This window comes from Microtus pennsylvanicus, chromosome 2 (assembly GCF_037038515.1).
Source record: "Microtus pennsylvanicus isolate mMicPen1 chromosome 2, mMicPen1.hap1, whole genome shotgun sequence".
In the NCBI taxonomy this organism is placed as follows: Eukaryota; Metazoa; Chordata; class Mammalia; order Rodentia; family Cricetidae; genus Microtus; species Microtus pennsylvanicus.
Genome location: NC_134580.1, coordinates 30,885,320 through 30,907,387, shown reverse-complemented (window position 1 = coordinate 30,907,387; position 22,068 = coordinate 30,885,320). Strand labels below are relative to the sequence as shown.

The window sequence follows — 22,068 nt, the reverse complement described above, 5'->3', positions numbered from 1 at the left end:
ACAGCAGCATGGAGCTGAGAGTCAGTTCTGTAGTTAGAATCCTAACACAAAAGCAACGTCTGAGCAGCTACTTACTTTGGTCGGGAAATAGCGGCTCGTCTTAAATGTCTTTAAGGTGCTTGAGAGGATGAAGGTGGTGAAGAAGAGAATACAGGACCAAAAGAGCACATCAGGAGTGTAGGGTCCATGATGAGCACACGCCGAGCCCACGAACTCTCCGTGCATCTCCTGGCATTCCTGGAGGAACAAGAATTCTGGGTTACAAAATGGCTGGCACATGGGGGCAAACAGCTGCCACCTTCCCAGCTCACCATGCACTGCCATCCCATGGCTGCAGGCAAGCAGAGGCCACCAGCACTGGCCACGTGACCACCATGCAGCTAGGGCCCTCACTAGCAGGTCCCTGTCAAGACCACTGGGTGGTCCTAACCAACACACTTAGGCATAAAGTTAGAACTGTCTGGAACAAACACTTCTGAGGCTCTGGGAAGAACTTAGGTGGTATTATTCTTATTAGATAACCTTTGAAACTTAAATATTTTTCCAGCTACACAGAGTCTGGACCTGCCCTTGTCCCTATGTTTTCATTCATTTTTGTGAGTTTTTTTTTTAATGAAAATCAGCCATCATGCTTGTATAAAACAAAGAAATGAAATAAAGCTATCACTGCCATTAGTAGCAAATTTTCTAAATGTCACAGAGAGAATCTGGTAAGAAATGAGCACACACTAATGGGAAATGCAACAGTTCAGAGTATAAAAGTCATCTTAAAAATCTTAAAGAAACCCATGTCACTGGAGGGGCAAACACGGTCACAATAATAGACCAGTTTTTCTTCCAAGTATATCTTATAAATTCTTACAAATCCCAAGGCAGTTTTCAAAAATAAACACAAGAGGTAACTCTTGAGTTCATGTGGCAGAATGTGTACCAGCCAACTGTTCCCCCAAAGGACGCTACAGAGATTAATAAATAAAACGTATCAATTTTAGCATGATAAAGAAAAAGAGATCTCTAAATATATCAATATGATGAAACAGAGCTAATCAATGCGCCCCCACACAGTTACAGCTTATATGATCAAAATGGTTCTTCTTAAGCCCCCAGATGGGTCTCTCTGCACAGCCCTAGTGGCCTTAAACTTACAGTGTCCCTACCTCGGGCTCCCAAGGTTATAGGTGAATGTCACTGAACCTGGCTTAAGCTTAAATGCCAGGGTCCGGCAAAGGGTTGCTCTACCTCAATCTAGAAGTCCTTTATCGACCCGGTGGTCACAACAGAGGACCTGCCCATCCCCAGACTTACACTAACAGTCAGGTTCGGCCAGTTCACTTCTGTGGTCACGATGTTGTGGTCCTTCCAGTACCGTAAAGTATGGTTGTTTGGATTCTCCGGGAGCGTGCACCTGCAGCTAGGGAAAGATGAAAACACCCCTAATGGAAGCTGCCATGCCTAGGTTAAAGGCTCTGTCAGAGCTATCTATTTCTCATACACTTCAGATCTTGAAGATGGGTCCTATTGGTTGAAGACAATTTATCAACACAACCACACACCGATTTTCAGTTGGTCATGACTAAAGGTGTGTTCCACTCAGTCAGCATGTAAGCCTTGGGTAAAATGGTATGGACAATCTATGCCGGCCATGCGATATGCCCACAATAAGCCAGGGAGGTTCCTTGTTTAGTTTCTATCTCTTACGCTCTTGCTGTGAATCAGTCTGCATAGCGAGGGTTTGACCCCATGCTTCTGTGCAAACATCAGCACCTCCTGGAGTGTGCCTCCCATACCCAGTGTTTCCTGCTTGCTCCAGCTGAGCCAGGCCTGGCTGCTCCAGTGTTCCCTCCCTCCTCTCTCATCCGTCCAGGTTAGGCACAGTGGCCTGCAGGGCACCATGCTGCCTCCCAGCCTCAGCATGCCTTGCATCAGTATGGCCAACTGACTGCCATTCTCACCACCATTGCTTCACCTGTGCTTTTAGAAACCACGCCTTTTATAACAGAATTAAAGTTCAGATCTCAGCAGAAAGAAGTCACAAAACTACATTTTGATTTAAAGGAAAATCAGTCTCAAGGCTGGGAAGGTAGCTAGCTGAGTGGGCAAAGTGCTTGCTTGCTATACAAGCATGAGAGCCTGAGTTTAAACCTCTAGATCTAGACACCTAGAAATGCTGCGTGCAGCTGCCATCTCTCGCACCAATGATGAAGATAACGTGGAGACAGAGGACCTGGAACCTGCAGGTCAGCTGGCTGGGAACACAGTGTCAAACAACAGAGACTCCATGCCAAACAAAGTGGCAGGCTGCTAGAAAAAAAGGATGACAATTTCTTCAGTGGCCTAACCATTGGCAAAAGGTCTGTGTCCTTGTCAGTAACCCATGTTCATGTGAGCAACCCCAATCAAACTCAGTGGGTCGGTCTCTCTCTCTCTCTCTCTCTCTCTCTCTCTCTCACACACACACACACACACACACACACACACTTATGCACGCATGCATATACTCACACACACACATGAAGACATGAAAGGAGGAGGACTGGTTTGGACAGAAGAAAAAGATCAGTGGAAGGTGACAGGGTGGAGGAATATAAAGGAAAGTATATTGGGGTGAACATGATCAAGATAAATTAATACTTAAACACATGCATTACAATGATAAATATGTAGCAGTGTAAATTACTTGATTACCATGTCTTGGTAAAGAGAAAGTTCCCAATTCTGTAAGTGGAGGCCGGGGAATGAAGAAAGGCAGGAAGCACACTTACTAATAGAGGCTAAGGTGGTCCAGCTGGCTGTGCATGTGGATGGGGTAGGTCTCTGCCAGGTGAATCAGCTTTTCTATTGCTTCATAGATGAAAATAATGCAAATCAGGGAGGCAAATGCTTCTTCGGTGAAGCGGGTGATGTAGCAGACGAGGGAACTGGCGTCAGTGGCCACAAGAACAATACACAGGAAGGCAGTCCACAGCCCGATACAGGCTCGCAGGGAGAGGTACGAAAGGGCATAGTCCCTGCAAAACACCGGAGCTCGTGAAGAACACGGAAGGGAGGCACCGAGAGACAAAGGGCCGGCTCAGCTTATCCACACCAGCACTGCAACCCTTTGTCCCTAAGGCTGCAAGTACTGCACGCCGCAGTAAAGCCCTAGGACAACGTGTTCAACATCTTCACTGGAGCTGTTTGCCAGGCAAAGGCACAGAAAACAGAGAAGGAAGAAAACACTGCATCTGCAATAAATCATTCTACCGTTACTACCCAATGTGATTGATTATAAGCGTGGTTGTGAATGGGAAGACGGGGCTGGCTCAGGTCCCATGTATTTCTACTTCTAATACAATGTGGGGAAAGGGTCTTACAGGGTGGAAACCAGAGCACTGTCAGGCCCAACACATCCACAAACAGAAGATGAAGAAAGGACAGTAGACCCAATTTAAAATTATTCTAAAATATAAAAGGGAAGGAGTCAGAATCAGTTAAGATGGTTTTCTTAAAAATTAAAAAGTATGCTGGGCGGTGGTAGCTCACACTTTTAATCCCAGAACACGGGAGGCAGAGGCAGGCAGATCTCTGTGAGTTCAAGGCCAGCCTGGTCTACAAGAGCTAGTTCCAGGACAGGCTCCAAAGCTACAGAGACCTTGTATCTCAAACAAACAAACAAACAGACAAAAAGCCCACCTGGGCAATGGTGATGCAGCCCGCGATCCAGCACTCGGAGTCACGGTAAGAGGAATATGAGTGCAAGGCCAGCCTGGGCTACACAGCTCCCGGCCAGCCCGGGCTACACAAAAAGACCTTAGCTCAGAATAAATAAATAGAGCTGGAGAGACGGTTTAATGGTTAAGAGCACTGGCTTCAATTCTAGAGGGCCTAGATTTGATTCCCAGCTCCCAAGTGGGTAGCTCACAACCACTTGCAACTCCAGTTCCAGAGGATCCAACACCCTCTTCTGATTTCCATAGGCACTGCACAACATGGTGAACAGGCATACATGCAGGCAAAATGCCTCCATACATAGAATAAATATAAATAAATCTCAAAAACTCATAAATTTAAGAGACTAAAGCTGTAAAGACTTTTGGTAATGGTGAGGAGTCACCAGGCAGGCTCTGGAGAGAGGGAGGCCTGTGGCTACAGAGCTGCAGGAGGACGGCAGGCCAGAGATGCCTGGCCCTCAGGTTTGTGTGCTGTGCACCTGCACAGGAGCTGGTGCTCGGCGTTGGCAGATGGCAGCCACGTCCAGTAACTTCCAGAAAAACAACGTCTTACTTGCAGAACTTGAACAGAATCTTCTCGAACACGAGCACAGGGCCAGTGCTCCCCAAGATGGTAAGGGGCTGCCCAGCAAACAAGGAGTAGGCGATCCCCGTCATGGATGCTCCAAACAAGGATTCAATTGCACTCTGAGGAGGAGAAAAAACAATCAGAGTCCATAGCTGTCCACAGAGAACAGCTGCCTTACCCACACTGACTTAGCTGCTCCGCGCCTTGACAGTCATTGCTTGTATTTCTTCTACTCAAGAGGGAGGGGTACACAGAACCCAGAGCGCTTGCAAACCAATGCCACTCTAATAATTCAGGTACCAAACCATCTGCCATGATTCCTCAACTGAGTTTCGTCCTTTAGCTCAGTTCAGTATTTAAAGATATAGAAAGCACACATGTCGGTCACAACACCTATCACACAGTCACTGGGTCTTGCTCTCAGATGTTATCACACAACACCTATCACACAGTCACTGGATCTTGCTCTCAGATGTTATCACACAACACCTATCACACAGTCACTGGATCTTGCTCTCAGATGTTATCAGTGGGTCCATTTACATTCCTGGGCACCAGTTAATGACACCAGGGGTGTGTGCAGGAGGCAGAGCTGGGCTCCATCATAGGTCAGAAAACCCAGTCACTCAGGACACAGGATCCATTCTCCTCAGCACTGACTACAGAAGATGCCCCCAAAGAACTTGGATGCCACCACAATATTTTTTATTATTGTTTTTTTCTCCACTCCTTTTCCCTCTCCCTCTCTTTCTATCCTCCCATCCCCCATGCTCCCAGTTTACTCCAGAGATCTTGTCTTTTTTCCTTCCTAAGTGGATCCATGTATGTCTCTCTCAGGGTCACAATATTTAAGTCTTGTTTTAGACCACTAGAAATGATGAAAGCTCTTACTATCCGTCCTTCAGTGGCTTCTCCAAGCAGTCCCCCAAAGGTGATAACAGGTGACATGCAGGCACAGTACAGGAACAGAAAGGAGGCCAGACACTGTAAGCTGAGTGCGTCCCGGTAGTCACTCCAGTACCAGGGAGCCTTCCGCTTGATGTCCAGCACCAAGCCCCCAAACAGCCTGCAGAGACAGGGTGGACAGGCCTCTAATGCAGTCCCTCCTCCACAAGGGCATAAGCAGAACGCACCTGAGAGTACTTCACATGTGCTCAGGAATGTTTTAGCTTCAGCTTCACCCCAAGCACATCATTTTGGTACAGATAGACTCTGTTATAATCAAGGGGATGACGTACGGGAAAACTGAATGTGTACCAAGCATTAAAAAGTCAGTTTAGGTATGCACATTGCCCACTTATCAATATTCAAAAAATTAACAAGAAAGCAAATATTAGCGTCAGTTTCCATTTCTAAGCCGTTAGAGGAAATGCGAAAGCAGCTCAGATTACCAGTGTTGTTAAGGCTTTCCGGGCATACAGCTCTATGCATGCACATTCCCCTCCGAGCAGCCCCTGCCTCGGGCTCTGCACAACAACTGACTCATGCATGCCCTTGACGAGCAGAAGAGAACGAGTGCCAGGCACCGGGCCAGGCACTGGAGATGCAGCAGTGAGCAAGACCAGCACAGCCCTGTCCTCCCAGACCACCAGTCCAGTGCAGGGGACAGCAATGACGATGGGCGCTATGGCAGCGCAGGCTAGGGGGGGGCATCAGCGGGGACTCAAAGGAGGACTGGGAGACAGACAGACCAGGCAGAGGGACCAGCATGGGGACACCCAGGTGAGAACATGCGTTAGGTTCAAGGCGCTAGCAGAGATCAACAGCACAAGGGCAAAAAACTGACAGACAAGGTTGGAGAAACTGAGTAACAGAGGATGTGAATGGTTTTGAGGAGATGGAGCCTAATCCTAACAGCATGCCAAGTTACTAATGAATTTAAACAGTGGAGCAGCGTCCAACAAATGTTCCGTCGCCCCGTGGTTGCCCTGTGGCCGCGGGAAGGGAGTGTGGGCTGAGAGGAGGAATGGTAAGTTCAAGGGCTACTCAGGAGGGAGAATCAGTAGGGCTCCACTGTAGCTTAAGCCCTCCAGAAGAGGCCAATGAAGAGCAAGACACACACCGAGGAGGAACACCGCTTCCAGCTGAGTCATTTCCTAAGCGGGGCCTCAGCACCACAGGGAAGCTACAAGTACGTGAAAACTTTGATTGGATCCTATATCAGCAAGTAATGAGATGGTTAATCTTTTTAGACTTGAGATTGGCATAATTGCTTTTGAAACGTCCTTATTAAAGGAGATATATACTGAGGTATTTACAGGAAAATGATATCGATGATTTAGTTTTAAATAATCTAGAAAACATAAAAACAAATGAGAGGAAAAAAATGAGACAAAATGGCAAAATGTTGGTGACAGCTAGGGACCATAAGAAAGCTACAACAAACCCATTTTCTCCACTGGAGGGCAGTGTGGCTGTCCCTGGCCTCTCCTAAGAGCCCAGGGAATTAGGAAGAGGTCAGGACCTGCACCCAGGAGACAAGCCAGGCAAGCCTGCTCTACACAGCACTGGCCTGAGGTTGGGGTGCAGAAGGGGACACAGGGTGGAACTGCTCACTCACTGTTTTCCTCTGGCTGTGCTGCCAACTATACCAGTAACACCACCATCTGACTGTGGTCTTGGGAGGTGATAAGAGAGTCAACCCTAGAACATGCTTTAGCATTGGTATGTATAGCCAACAGCTCAGGCAAAAGAGCTCTCTCCAGGATCCGGCCTAGCACACTGAAAGTCAGCCTTGGGGATGGGACCAAAGACTGATTATAAACAGAGTGCCATTTTTGTCTTACTCTCTCTGTACAAACAGACCCTCAGGAACCTTTGCGGTGGCAGTGATTAATCTGGGCATTATAAAAGTGTTTCAGGGGCCTTCCTACAACAGTGTCTTGCACCAGGAGCCGATTACCTCTCACCAGAAACCTCCATTTGAAGGGAAAAGAATCTCATGCACCTCACTGAGGCTCCTTGAGACGCTACACCATTGACCAGCACACTTCTGGGCAAGGAGGCTTCATTAAGGCGAATAACACACGAGTTATATGAAAGAGAGGCATCTGCCCAGAACTGCTAGGGAGAGGCAGACACCAGGGCCACACTAACGACACGACTAGAACAATTTCTGATTATTTCAGTTATTTTTGAGGTAAGATTTCTCTATTACACAGCTCTGGCTATCCTGAAACTAGCTCTGTAGACCAGGCTGGCCTCGAACTCACAGAGATCCGCCTGCCTCTGCCTCCCGAGTGCTGGGATTAAAGGTGTGAGCCACCACTGCCCAGCACTGATTACTTCTTTTAGACATACATGCATAAAATCAGAACAGAATACAGACATTGATCAGATATAATATAGCTGCTTCTCTTCATATTTGGAACTTCCTTTCCCTCTGACATCATCCTTACTGTTCAAGTGTTGGGGGCAGGAGGCACACAGAGATGAATTTAAGCTCAATGCAAGAGCAGACTTACCAGTGCAGAGGGTCACTAGGCTCTGGAACACTGACTTAGGGAGCCCTTCCCTGGAGGGCTTTAGGGACAGGCCAGCCATCCATTTGTCTGGTGTGCTTTGAAAGAAACCTGTTTGAAGCGTGGGGGATCATCGAGACAGCAGCTCTGGATTCTTTTTTCATTAACCCTTCCCAAAAATTTGTATCCCAAATAAGGGATATAAATCTACCCCAAACCCCTTCCCAGAGGACCCTGCTGCAGAGGAAGCGTCTCGTCACACTTCCTGCTTCCTTCCATGATATCCCCTCCTGTGTCGGCATCAGGAAGGTCCACAACATGGTCTTAACCCTGGCTCAGAAGGTCAGAAGACACAGAATGCAGAGGGGTGCGTCCCACTGTCATCGGGCTCCTCGAGTCTCCTCTACCTCATCTCCCAACCCTCTTCACCCAACATGAATAACTATCCCTAAGTCTCTGCATTTGGCTCGAGGTCCTGCAACACAATATGCATAAATAGACATCTGCGTTCGGAACCACACAACAAACGGTGGGAAGAGTTAGACACATTTTCGTGATTATGCAGTCCAGAAGGCTCCAGAAACGCTTAACATGTCCAGGGTTCCCATTCACCTTTTATATATAACTTTAAGTGGGTTAGGGGCCAGAGCTGGCATGGAACTGTGCTTTCTCACAGAGGCAGTGTGACAGGAAGGCTATGGCCCTCTTGTCCTTCCTTAGGTAGTCTGAGGATGACATTAGCTCAGGAAGAGGGCAGTCAAGCATTCCCACACCCAGAAGTCCTTGTGTGAAACATGCAGAACTCTTCCGAATCCTATTTGAACTTGTGAGTTAAGATCATTGGGTTTGTGATGAAGCGTGTGATAATCCTGTCACTGGTGTTTTCCATGGGAAAATCAGATACTATTTCCAGGATCCTATACCTGTTGGAATACAATCTAGCGGTGGCCCACAGCATCACAGGGAACTGATTTTAAACACAAGATTCTCATGTTCTATTTTCCTCAGGACTGGAGGAAACCTGAAATGTCACTTCTGCACAGACGCTTGTTTGAGAAAACTGTGGGGCCTCAATCCAACTTCTTCACCTACAGCTGGGTACAGATGTAGTTATACATCAAAAAGATACATTGTAACTCTGAGGTGCTCTCAGACCCCGCCCCCTACGGGGCAGCCCTGGAACCTCTCTCCGGATGCTCCCCTCACTGCTGCTAGACACATTTCCCACGCTTCTTTCTCAACTTGAAACAAAATGTTCAACTCTCTTTTAGGCTGCTCCCTTTAGCAATAGCCACCTGAGTTCAAGGGTTCCTCCTTCCTGCCAATGCTATCCCAGAACAGTTACCTTCAACACATCCTTCCTTGCCAGAAAATGTACTCCTGTCAGCACAGTGCCAGCGTAAGGGCCATCCCCACTCCCGATTCCTCTGTCCCCTTCCTAACTTCCCCATGAATTTCCAAGAGTAGAAAAATAAGCCATGCACTATATTTTTTAAAAAAATTAAACAGAGCCGGGCGGTGGTGGCGCACGCCTTTAATCCCAGCACTTGGGAGGCAGAGGCAGGCGGATCTCTGTGAGTTCGAGACCAGCCTGGTCTACAAGAGCTAGTTCCAGGACAGGCTCCAAAACCACAGAGAAACCCTGTCTCGAAAAATAAAAATAAAAAAAAAATTAAACAGAAACACCTGAGCTTCTAGAGGGAGAGAAACAAAGAGGAAGATGACATGAAAATTATCGCCACAGTGAGTCCTGCCCTGAGGACTCCCACCCACTGGATCCTCTGTAGACAAAACACAATGTCTAGACCCAGTCCAGCCTTCTCCCACACCAATGCCATTGTCATTCTCTTTTATCTCTTTCCTACCTGGGATATAAGCTTCCTGGTCTGTGGACTAGTTACTGTCACTTACCATAAAGGACACCCGTCTTTACAACACTGGCCTGGAATTGTAGATTTTCCCTTAGACACACACACCTAATTTAACTGCTATCCTCCTAACTCGGGGAGTTTTTCATCCTGAAGCGATGACCCCGCATTTACTCAGACCTTGTCCACGCCATGCTGCACGGAGGGATGATGCTAAAAGAATCCATTCACTCATCAGACGTCGTGTGTCTGCTCTCACGCTGGGCACTGTGCCGAGTGCCAGGAAAACAGGAAGTATTTGACTTTTTTGAGTCAAGGTCTACCAGGAAATACACACCCACCCACAAAAAAACCAAACAAACAGAAAAAGGAATAACACTGAAATATGGTATAGTATGTAATTATGATGAGGTAAGAAAGGGAGTTAAAGATCAATACTGTAGAAGGACCTAACTTCAGCCACAGAGAATACTAGAAGGCTTTCCAAATGGACTAGCATCTGAGCAGAGATAAAGGAGAAGTGGGGACAACCAGGAAACGAGGAAGGGGAAGCGTGTGCTCACATCAGAAGAAACAATTTCTAGAAAGGACTAGAGGACAGACAGAACATTTCAAACCTGAATGAATGAATGAATGAATGAATGAATACAGTATTAGACACATCCATCATGTGTGCAGTAGATGGTCCCACCTGAAAGCCAAGCACAGACAAGGATGCCTCATTCCTTAACGCAGCGGCTGCCAGCGAGCAGCACCCAGGGAGCAGGTCTCAGAACTTACCGCCCAGTCCGTTCCAGCTCAGGTCCACTGTGTCCCCCATGTGGCTCTGGCTCCATGTGGCAAATGTTTCCATTCGGGACTCCAGGCATTTTCCTTTTTTCCTTTTGACAAAGATCACAAAATGCGTCAAGTTGACATCTCTTTGTTCTTCCCCCACGTCTGAAAGCCAGAAAAATGTTCAAATGTTCATGGCTTCCACATGCATTGCTGATTTGATGCAACTGACTTTCATGGGGTGGAAGACACGTGTTTACATATAGGAAACAACTTCCCCAACAGAATCTGATGCCTACCTAGAACTTTCCAGAGACAAGGTATGACTGAAGCCTCAGTTTCAGCTCTACATCCCTGTCTCACCGACCTTTAAAATCTTGCCCTAGATCAGTCAATTCTGTAAACTAGAGACAAGAGCAGGGGCGGGCATCTGGGAAGGCCAAATTTACATGGATAAAAATGTCTGTCCTCATCTGGTACATACAGAAGCTCTCTTCCCATCCTCGGTATGTCAGAGAACCACTAGAAACCTATTTGTTCTTTCATTATACCATGTTTTTTTTTTTAACTTGAATATTTTGTATACAATGTATTTCCAGGAAATACTTTCCCTCTCCCCTCCTTCACTCTAGATCAGTCCTTCCCAGTGTGGCGAGAACTCCATTCCCAGTTAACAATGATATTTTAGCCGGGCAGGGTTGGCACACTCCTTTAATCCCAGCACTTGGGAGGCAGAGGCAGATGGATCTCTGTGAGTTCGAGGCCAGCCTGTTCTACAAGAACTAGTTTCCAGGACAGGCTCCAAAGCTACAGAGAAACCCTGTCTCAAAACCAAAAGAAAACAACAACAACAACAACAAAACAAAAGACAATGATATCTCATCACATCAGGGCCTACCTGTTATTACAGATTAGTCTTTTATTCCTAGTCTGACATTCAAGAGCTCCCATATAGGGACAAGTCTTGGTATATTTGGCATAAGCAGACATAACTTTTGCTTGTCTGTGGAAAGAACAGCAGCCACAAATAGCTTATATGCATACGTTACCTGGGAAGGGACATTTTTGGGTGGCTCAATTCTAATGGATGGGTCCCACTCCCCTGGAGGGAGCACAGTCACCTGGTCCAGGAACTCATCTATCCCGGCCAGAAGGTCATCTCGCTCCTTGGCTTTATATGCCACATCATGAAAAATCTACAGAAGGGAGGAAAAAACCTTAGGAAAACTCAACATTACTGTGTTTGCAACGATATCCACTGAGAAATGGATACAGCCTCTTGATTTTTATCTCTGGCATGGATATCTAAGACATAAAACTTAGTGCTTAAAGGAACCTAATGCAGAGTGCTGAGGTGCCTGTGCCCGTGAATCCAGGCACACCCCAGACCACAGCAGGAGGGCACCTCAAATGGAAGGCCAGGTGGGCTCACGGAGTGAGACCCAGTGTCAAGGAGATAAGACACCACTTAAAGTCATTTTATTGTCTCCACAGGAGAAAGGACACAGAAATTCTCTTAGTCACGTCTGAAAATAGACAGTCTTGCTAATGGAGGTCATCTGTGAAAGGACCAGAGAGAGATCACACATGAACTTAGCGCACAGATGTGTGCCTTGGACAGCCATACATGAACTTAGCGCACAGATGTGTGCCTTGGAACCACTGCACAGCAGCCCTCACCAGGTACAGAGTGACCATGACACCTCCACATGACACTGCCCGAGGGCACAGCCTGACCTTATGCAAACCTCTCTTTCCAGGGAACAGGAGTATTTCTTTATACAAATAAGTTCAACATACTTAATTAACTATATTTCTAGAAAGTTAACTCAGGCTTCATGAGCTACATTAAATATGAGTTGACACATTTTACTTGGCAATAATAATTCTCCCAGAAAATGATGTCTTTGCATCTTGGATTACTTAAAAAAGGGAGAGTTAAGTGGCCATAGTGGTACATGCTTATAATCCCAGCACTAGGTGTTCAAGGCCAACCTGGGCTACTAAGAACCTGTCTATAAACAAACAAGCAATGGAACTGCAAGGAAAGTCTCCCAGAGGGTGTGGTTCTCTTTGAATGGCTCCTAGAGAAGTCCCGGATGCTTCCCAGCAGATGCTGCCACAGTCCTTATCGTATCCCCAACAACGCACACAGCTTCCGCGAGAGAGAAATGCTCACTAATTACGAGATGAGTGGATGGAAGGCAGAAGTGGTCTGTACCTCATCGGTCATGATGGTGGCCATGGATCTGCCAATCTCGTGGTACTGCTGACCTTTTCCTACTGGGCCCAGCAAGATAAACAAAAATCTGCCAAAACACACAAAAGAGGGAGCTACATAAATAAAGAAGGAGAAGAGACATTTTATCCACTCTAAATAGCAAACCTCGCCCCGACTACCACACAGAGATCATCACCACCTTCAAGAAGAACATCAGCCTGCTATGGCCAGGCGCCATTCAGAGCTATTAATAAGACATCATTCAATAACGTGGCTGGCTGGGCTTCTTAGCGTTACCATAGACACAGTTCCTAGCCATAGAAAGGATGTCTTTTCAAAACACTGCACCGCTGTGTAAATTCAAGGTTATCTAATCCCCATCCATTGTTCTATTAAGAAAATGACAGAGAAAGGGAAGGATAAGAAGTTGAAATGACCAAGTCCTGGAGAGGAGCGTGAATTGTGTTCTGGACATCTGTGCACTCTCTATAATCAGTGGGGCTCTGAGTCACTACGTCACCACCTTGAGGCACACAAATAGCCAAGTCCTGCCAGCACTGTGGAAAGACATCAGTACCTTTCCCTAGAGACAGTTCCCTGGAGACGAAGGCCTCCTGGTGTGACAATCCACTGGACCTTGCTGTGCTCTTTCCCTGTTCCCCTGGGCTCTTCTTCCAAGGCCAACAGTACTCATGGTCACAGCCTTAAAACTTAGAACTCACTCCCCCCACCCCTCATCCTCCCTTCACCCCCACTTTCATAGCTCACCAAGGAATTTTAAACACTCTCTCCGAACGGCCCACCCTAACTTCTGGTACTAACTAGCTGCTAGCGCCAGTGCTCACACAGGTCACTCAGCTTGCGGCAGGACCCAGGTACCTTGTTGGGATGGGCACTTCTGTCAGGCCCGAGAGGAGCACAGCTGGGGAGAGCCTCACAAAGGCGACGATGGGACGGTCCAGAGTGTCCACCTCTCCAACCAAGACATTGGAGGCCTCTGCCCCAGTGGGAATTTTTTTCATGAAATGAAGGTCCACCTGAAAGTACCCAGGAGCCTTTGAGAATTTAGGAGCCATCGGCTTCACTGGCAATCATTCTCTTCAAGTATCACTCAAGGTTACAGAAGAGTTCCTCACTGTTTTATTTGATTTTTATAAAAACCCTGAATGGAGCGATCATAGATCAGATCAGTCCACTATTTAAAAACAAAGGGGGAAGAGATTAAGATTCAGGGAGAGAAAGCTAACTACAACTATGGAGTATAGAATACATGCACGTGTGTGCACGCACATACACACACATTTATCATTTATGGCACATATAAACTATATGTAATTTAGTGTGTGGGTGTAGGTGTTGTATGTGTGTGTGTCTACACAGGCTGCAGTCCATGTATGGAAGCCAGAGAACACCTTGTGAAAATCAGTTCCTCCACCACTGTGTGGGTTTCAGGGTAGAATTCAGGCAGCAACACCTTTAGCCACTGAGCCACCTCAAGAATCAAAGTTTAAGTCCGAGAACTTTCATCCCACCCCACCATGCTCCTCTGGGAGGAAGCGCCTCGGGAGTTCTGGGTCATGTTATTTCTCCTTGCAAATACTGACTGCTCCATCAGATGCAGCAGCCACAGCCCTCCAAGAAGAGCCAGACATCACGAGCTTTAGGAGGCAGCGGCAAAATACTGCAGTGACGAGAGTGAGAAGGATGCACGGCAGCAGGTGCCAGAGGGTCACTAATGCACCGGGAGCCAGGGCAGTGGGGCTCAGCAGAGTCTGCCTTCACTGTGCTGAGTCGGCCGGCTGAGTGTGCACAGGGAGACAACAAGGAAGATGGCGTCCCTTTCCACAGAAGCAGTGCTGCTCCTGGGGAAGGCTCATGAGCCGTCGGAGCTTACCAGACCCCAGAAAGATTCCAGAAGACCCTGGGCTCCACTACAGACAACCTTCGGTCTAGAAGTCAACCTGCCATGTCTCCTCACCTTGCTTAGATCCACAGGACTGTGCTCGCAATTCACTCCGTTTTTCACCTCAAGACTCGTAGTTGGAGCAGACTGAGGAGAAACAGTCTGACCTATTTGGAGACAGTCAAACAGAATCTGCCAAGGGCTTGCCCCTCCTTCCCCTCAGATCCAGCCATCCATCACAGCCAGCTGTGACCTCTACAGGCTGGGAGGACTATGAAGCAGGGTCCATCAAGTCTGTCCCTGCACTCAGTGCTAAGAAGGCAGAGGTCTAGTCCTCCATTACCTTCCTATCTTCCTTTCTCTCTGCAGAGAGCCATCCTGACCCTCAGTGCGCCAGCACCTCTGCAGAGAGCTTGGCAAACAGCTTGCCAACAAAGGAGGAGAAGCTGCAGGTGAGGCCTCGCCCAGCCATGGCAAGAGAAGCGGTTAACAGCTGGGCCCACCCGCGCCTGTACACAGGCTATGGACCTAAGCTAACACACAGAAATCCCACAACAAATGGAAGGAAGGTCCTGCCATTGTCTTTATTAAGTGCGATGTGAAGATTGTCCAGGGCCATACACTCTCCAGGGGGTGGAGCCAAAGCACAAGCCTGGAGGCCTGGCTAGACCACGGCAGTTTGTGTCTAAGCAGACTTTTGTTTAACTGGACAAGGCTGCAGATTACCTTCTCTGGCCCAGCTCCTCATCGATGTGACCATTCTCCCCAGAGCTACACCTTCTCTGGGAGCACACGCGGATACATCCCTCACCTCGCAGTCTCCCCTGGAATGCTATCCAAGGGCACAGGGAGAAGGGAGCATCCTAGTCACCCAGCTCACTACCCATCAAGGAGTCCAGGGGCCTAAGTGTCACAGCCTCGCCCTCTAGTAATTCCGCATCGCCAACTGGTCCCCAAATGTGTTTTCAACAGAGATAAAAAAGAGAGACACCCCCAAGTCCTTACCATCTTTGTCCATGGAATGTGGGTCCGATTGCTTCTTGCCAACCTCAGCAAAGGAGCGGACAATGGGAATGAGGTTGTTCCTCCGCCTCTCATTCTGATGGTGGTGTTTCTTGAGAAGGGCTTCCCGCACTTTAACCCTCATACTGTCATTCAGGTCACTGAACAGTTCTTGCTGGTCCAGTATCAGGTCTAGGAAAGAGACATTCACAGCAACACTCAGACGGAGAGTTCAGGAACTCAAGGGGAAGGGTATGAGGTGGCAGGGGAAGGGGAAAAAGGCAGAGATGAGCTGCTCTCCTAGCGTCACCAAGGTGGTTTCAGCTTCCTGTCTGAAGGAGCATTTGGGTTTTGTAGCTACGGAACACCGTCCTTTGCTTATTTAACAACGAGACAACAACGTGAACACATGGTTTAGGGACAGAGTGTCACTATGCTACGTAGGCTGCCATGAATTCCCGGGTTAATGTGACCTTTCTGCAAGAGTGGGACTTACTGGAGCTGGAGAGATGGCCCCATGGATAAGAACACTGACTGCTCTTACAGAGAACCTGGGTTCTATTCCGAGTACCCCCATGGTGGTCATAACCATCTGTAATTCCAGTTCTAGGAGACCCAACACCCTCTTATAGCCCCCAAGGGCACCAGGCATGTGGTGTACATGCACACATGATATCAAACGACTCATACGTATAAAATAAAACTAATTAATTAAAAAAATTTTAAGGTAGGACTTAATCACGGTGAGTATGCCATTAGCTCCAATCATTGCTTAGGGAACGAGGTCTCTGAGTATTTAATGCATGCCCAGAACTGTACCATGGGGTTTTCATCTGTCCAGTCCTCACTGAAACTCAAAAAAGTGGGCATTTTGATGAAAATTTTTTTTAATTCTATTTTAAAATGGATTTATTTTTATCTTTATTTATGTGTGTATATGCCCCATATGTGTGCAGGTACCCAGGAAGACTGGAAGAGAATCATCAGCTCCCCTGTAGCTGGAGTTACAAGTGGCCATGAGCCACACAATGTGGTCCTGGAACCAAACTTGAGTCCTCTGCAGGAGGACCAAATGCTCTTAACTTCTGAGCCAGAATTCTTCCAAACAAGGAAACCAAGGCACGGTTCTTACAAAAGTCCCCAAGCTCTTACACCTGCGAAGCCGAAGAGCCAGGGTTCGCGTCCAGCTCTGGCTGACTAAGAGCCCACGATTACCCTCTTAACTCTGCTGTCCTTCCTCCATGAGCCCAGCATTTTTGTAACTGTCAGGGATGCTGCAACCTTGAGCTCCAGTGGATACTTGAAAGTGCAGCCTATAATCAACCCAATTATAAAATGGGGCACTGAGCTGAACAGAGAATTCTCAACAGAAGAACTTCAAATGGCCAAAAGACACTTAAGGTCATGCTCAACTTCCTTAGCGATCAGGGAAATGCAAATCAAGACAACTTTAAGATACCATCTTACACCTGTCAGAATGGCTAAAATCAAAAACACCAATGATAGCCTTTGCAGGAGAGGTTGTGGAGAAAGGGGTACACTCATCCATTGCCGGTGGGAATGCAAACTTGTGCAATCACTTTGGAAAGCAGTGTGGCGGTTTCTCAGGAAATTCGGGATCAACCAACACTGGACCCAGCAATACCACTCTTGGGAATATACCCAAGAGAGGCCCTATCATACAACAAAAGTATAAGCTCAACTATGTTCATAGCAGCATTGTTTGTAATAGCCAGAACCTGGAAACAACCTAGATGCCCTTCAATGGAAGAATGGATGAAGAAAGTATGGAATATATACATATTAGAGTACTACTCAGCAGTAAAAAACAAGGACTTCTTGAATTTTGCATACAAATGGATGGAAATAGAAAACACTATCCTGAGTGAGGTAAGCCAGACCCAAAAAGAGGAACATGGGATGATGTGGGAGTGTCATATATCAATCTGTTGATTTCATTGGTTAAGCAATAAAGAAACTGCTAGGCCCATTTGATAGGCCCACCCTTAGGTGGGTGGAGTAAACAGAACAGAAGGCTGGGAGAAAGAAGCTGAGTCAGAGAGTCGCCATGGTTCTCCCACTCCAGGCAGATGCAGGTTAAGATCATTTCTGGTAAGCCAGATCGTGGGCTACAGCAGATTATTAGAAATGGGCTAGTCCAGGTGCAAGAGCTAGCCTAGAAGAGGCTAGATAGAAATGGGCCAAGCGGTGTTTAAAAGAATACAGTTTCCGTGTAATTATTTCGAGTAAAGCTAGCCGTGGGGGCGGCCAGGTGCTGGGGATGCAGCTCCGCTGCTGCTGCTACTACAACAATGGGATGTACTCATTCATATTTGGTTTCTAGCCATAAATAAAGGACATTGAGCCTATAATTCGCAATCCTAGAGAAGCTAAATAAGAAGGTGAATCCAAAGACAAACATATAGGCATCCTCCTGAATATTAACCTTCATCAGGCAATGAAAGGAGACAGAGACAGAGACCCACATTGGAGCACCGGACTGAAATCTTAAGGTCCAAATCAGGAGCAGAAGGAGAGAGAGCACGAGCAAGGAACTCTGGACCACAAGGGGTGCACCCACACACTGAGACAATGGGGATGTTCTATCGGGAACCCACTAAGGCCAGCTGGCCTGGGTCTGAAAAAGCATGGGATAAAACCAGACTTGCTGAACATAGCAGACAATGAGGACTACTGAGAACTCAAGAACAATGGCAATGGGTTTTTGATCCTACTGCACGTACTGGCTTTGGGGGAGCCTAGGCAGTTTGGATGCTCACCTTACTAGACCTGGATGGAGGTGGGTGGTCCTTGGACTTCCCACAGGTCAGGGAACCCTGATTGCTCTTCGAGCTGATGAGGGAGCGGGACTTGAACGGGGGAGGGGGAGGGAAATGGGAGGCGGTGGCAGGGAGGAGGCAGAAATCTTTATAAATAAATAAATAAATTTTAAAAAAGTATATAAAAAAAAGAAAGTGCAGCCTAAAGAAAGGTTAAATTGGGGATGGAGAGATGGTTCCGTGGTTTAGAGCATGGGCTGCTCTTCCAGAAGACATACATGCAGACAAAATACGAATATAAAATGAAATAATAAAGTTTAAAAATGTATTATTTAAATTAGTTAACTGCTCACTGAAGACAATCACCAGCATTCAAACTATCAAGGTTTGCGGAAGGTCTTACTTGGTTCTGTCATCAGGGCTCTAGATAAATGTCCAGAGCTTCAGGCCCTACACTCTATCCCTAGTTCCATTATTCTTGACCCATCTGACCTTGGAATTACATGACCACTCTCTTCTCAGTCTCCCCTATACAGAGAGGACAGCGCCGATGTCTCCCCATGCTGATGGCTGCCACATTGAGCTGTAAGCAGCTTGTCCTCCTGCCTGTTCTATGTGCCAGGACCAGAGGGGTGAGCAATCAAGGCAGGAGTCCTGCATATTTAGCCTTTATAATGATTATTTCTTCTCTCATATATACTCATGCTTCAAAATCCTGCACTTTGAAAAAAGAAAATTCCACCAGGGCCCTTTTCTAGCTATTGTTTTTATCTTTTCTCTTCCCACTTAAAATTCTCAAAAGCAAACAATCGTACTTTAAGAATCACCTGCCGCTCCCTGCCAAGCACCAAAGTGTCACGAAAATCCGTGTCTGCTCTGGGCCTTTAGGAACACAGCTCTGCCCAGAACTCATTTCAGATTTCCGGCTTCCGAACTGATTGTTTGATTGGTTTCATTTTGAGATGCGATCTTGCTACAAACCCAGAGTGGTCTTGAACTTGATCTACCTGCCTTACCCTCTGAGTGCTGGCATTCCAGGTGTTACCGCCACACATGTGGACTTGGGTTGCAGCAGTCCTGGTGGCTAACACAGGCTTGGCAGCTGGCACTGGCTGTCCCCTCACCATCCGCACTCCTGAGCTCAGTCTCCACGGGCGACTCGCTTCCGTCAGCCTGCTTATGCCCCGCAGTCATCCTCAGACAGGTGGTGTCCCCACCCCCATTTTTATCCTCAATGATCTCAACTGCCCTGGAGACTGTAAGCACCAAATGCCATGGACCGGTGTGACCTATCTCAAGTCACATCAAAGATCCGATCATGAGCAGACATCATCTGGATGTACCCACACCCTAAAACTTAGCAAGTACAAAATGAAACCCATCCTCTTTCCACCCACCAGACCTGCGGATTTTCTAGTCATCCAGCCACAAACTAGAATCCTGAACATTCTTCCCTTCCTGCCCAAAACCAGTCCATCAAGTGATTCCCACCACTCTATCTCCTGAGCTGCTCTGGCAATCAGCCCTTGCTGTAGGGCCCACTGAGGGGACCCTAGCCCACTGAGGAGACACTGGCCCACTGAGGGGACCCTGGCCCACTGAGGGGACACTGGCCCACTGAGGGGACCCTGGCCCACTGAGGGGACCCTGGCCCACTGAGGGGACCCTGGCCTACTGGAGCAGGTGGCTCTGCCAGGACTTACCCTTCTCCCCCAGCTTCTCTGCCTTGCTTAAAAACCTTTGGGTTGCATTCCTAAAGCTGCCACCAAGGTTTCTTCCCTTGTTGTCCACCTCCTCCTCCTGAGACTGACTCGAGTCCAGCTATCAGAAGCCCCCTTTGACTCACCTAATTAACATGCCCAATTAAAATTAAACACCTCACCCTAATACAGATTTCTCCTACTTTACCGTTATGTGCCTATGTGCCACATCTGTCTCCTCCTATTCGGAGGCGGTCCTTGGTCCCTCTGGGACAAATATTCCTGCCCCCCTTCCCTCATCAGCTTCCCCATCCCCCCTCAGCCCTACCCCTGTCATCACCGCATCCTAGCCCACTTAAGAGAACCCCCTTCCCTCATCTGCTACCCCATCCCCCCTCAGCCCTACCTCTGTCACCACTGCGTCCTAGCCCACTGTAACATGGACCCCCTTCCCTTCTCCTAAAATTCCACCTGCAAGGTCATCTGCTGCTTCTTTTTCTGCCTGAGTCAGACAGCAGCCACTTAAACTTTTCTTTCCCACTTATAAAAGATCACCTTAGAAACAGGTGCTTGGATGTGGTTTGTACCTAATCTGGGGTCCAGGAAGGAGCAGCCCTGTGCCGGGGGTGGTGGAGGGAAGGTCTCCTTCCCCTGCAGTGGAGCACCATCTCACCTGATCGGATCCAACGACCTGGTTCACGATCCCTTTAGCTCACCCTCCGTCTTTCTTACAGCTAATTTGATCGAGTACTACCCCCAAGACTTCAGCAGGGTCTCCTTATTCTTGATGATTATAATATCACTAACTCTCCGGGGCTCCTCCACTGAAAAACAGGAAACAAACTTTCTGGGGAACTTCATGGGCATTTAGACACATAGTCAGAAGTCGATGAAATACAGATGCGACCCACTTGGATTACAGTCTATGAGTTGAGTCGTGTGAGGGAAGATAAAAGTGCTCTGGGAAAACTCCCAGAAACCATGAGTGCTGGGACCTCAGTTTCTTCAAAAACACCCAACTGTTCTGGGATGTGCTTTTGTGCCCCTTCCAGGTGTACTGATTGGACAGGAGTAAGTTTATTCTTAACGACTGGCTACTGTTTGTATGAGGTGTATTGATTGGACAGGAGTAAGTTTATTCTTGGCGACTGGCTACTGTTTGTATGAGGTGTATTGATTGGACAGGGGTGAGTCCATTCTTTCTGATTGGCTACTGTTTTTATAAGCCTCCACAGAGAACATGTTTTTGCCAATTGCCAAGGGCAACTTGCCCACTACCTGAGACTTGCCTGTGGCGCTGTCTTCAGGGTGTAAACTGTACTTTGGGGCTCCATTCTTGCAGGTTCCACTATCTCTAGAGCAGTGAACGTGACTCTAACTCTGAACTCACTTTTTTTTAAAAAATTCTACTTCCCCCACAGTTGGGAGTACACCTGGAGCACCGCCTTAGGAAAGAGTTCGCACAGGAGTCCATCAGTACTGACCTCCATCCCCCGGGACCCCCAAAAGTCCTTAGAGAGGCATGATTATTTAGACACTTGGAATGAAGAAATCTTTAACCTGTCTAGTAGAATGGAGTCAATCTGAGGGGAAGTGTTCCACATGCCATCTGGTAGTCTCCAAAGCTGCGCCCCAAACACAGTATCTTAAAGTCTGTTCACATCAGAAAACCCCACAAGACAGGACTATCCTGCATGCCGCGCTGAACCATGGGAATGCTATGGCTCACGTTCCTGCATATCTGTTCTAGATGTCATATTTTATACTGCTAAATCTTTAATTTTCTTCTTTTAGGTATTAGGATTGTCACAATTATTAGTGTGCACGGGTGTGTGATGAAGGCGTGCGCCATCGGGTCTTCGTGGAGGACAGAGGACAACTTTCCTAAGTTACTTCTTCCGTCATGAGTTTCTGGGTGGGACTCAAGTTGCCCAGCAAATATGTTTACTAACTGAGCCATCTGAGCAGCCCTTTCATTTTCTTTCTTTCTGACTTCCTTCTTCTGTCTGTTTTGCTGAAGATAAAGTATCACTGTATAGTGCAGGCCTTGAACCCGTCTTTCCCCTGCTTCAGCCCTGCCA

At 47.4% G+C, this 22,068-nt stretch overlaps 1 protein-coding gene across 1 annotated transcript in view; it reads right to left on the bottom strand.

Annotated features, from left to right (window-relative positions):
• Positions 1 to 22,068, bottom strand: part of Slc4a8 (solute carrier family 4 member 8) — a 147,236-nt gene that overhangs the window by 28,103 nt on the left and 97,065 nt on the right. Inside the window, exons 6-16 of the mRNA XM_075960704.1 lie at positions 15,511 to 15,699; positions 14,581 to 14,672; positions 13,482 to 13,639; positions 12,603 to 12,690; positions 11,431 to 11,577; positions 10,388 to 10,488; positions 5,170 to 5,344; positions 4,264 to 4,397; positions 2,763 to 3,008; positions 1,306 to 1,411; positions 76 to 237 (exon numbers count right to left, since the gene is read on the bottom strand). Of these exons, the coding sequence (XP_075816819.1) occupies positions 76 to 237; positions 1,306 to 1,411; positions 2,763 to 3,008; positions 4,264 to 4,397; positions 5,170 to 5,344; positions 10,388 to 10,488; positions 11,431 to 11,577; positions 12,603 to 12,690; positions 13,482 to 13,639; positions 14,581 to 14,672; positions 15,511 to 15,699 (1,598 nt within the window). The remainder of the gene's footprint in view (positions 1 to 75; positions 238 to 1,305; positions 1,412 to 2,762; positions 3,009 to 4,263; positions 4,398 to 5,169; positions 5,345 to 10,387; positions 10,489 to 11,430; positions 11,578 to 12,602; positions 12,691 to 13,481; positions 13,640 to 14,580; positions 14,673 to 15,510; positions 15,700 to 22,068) is intronic.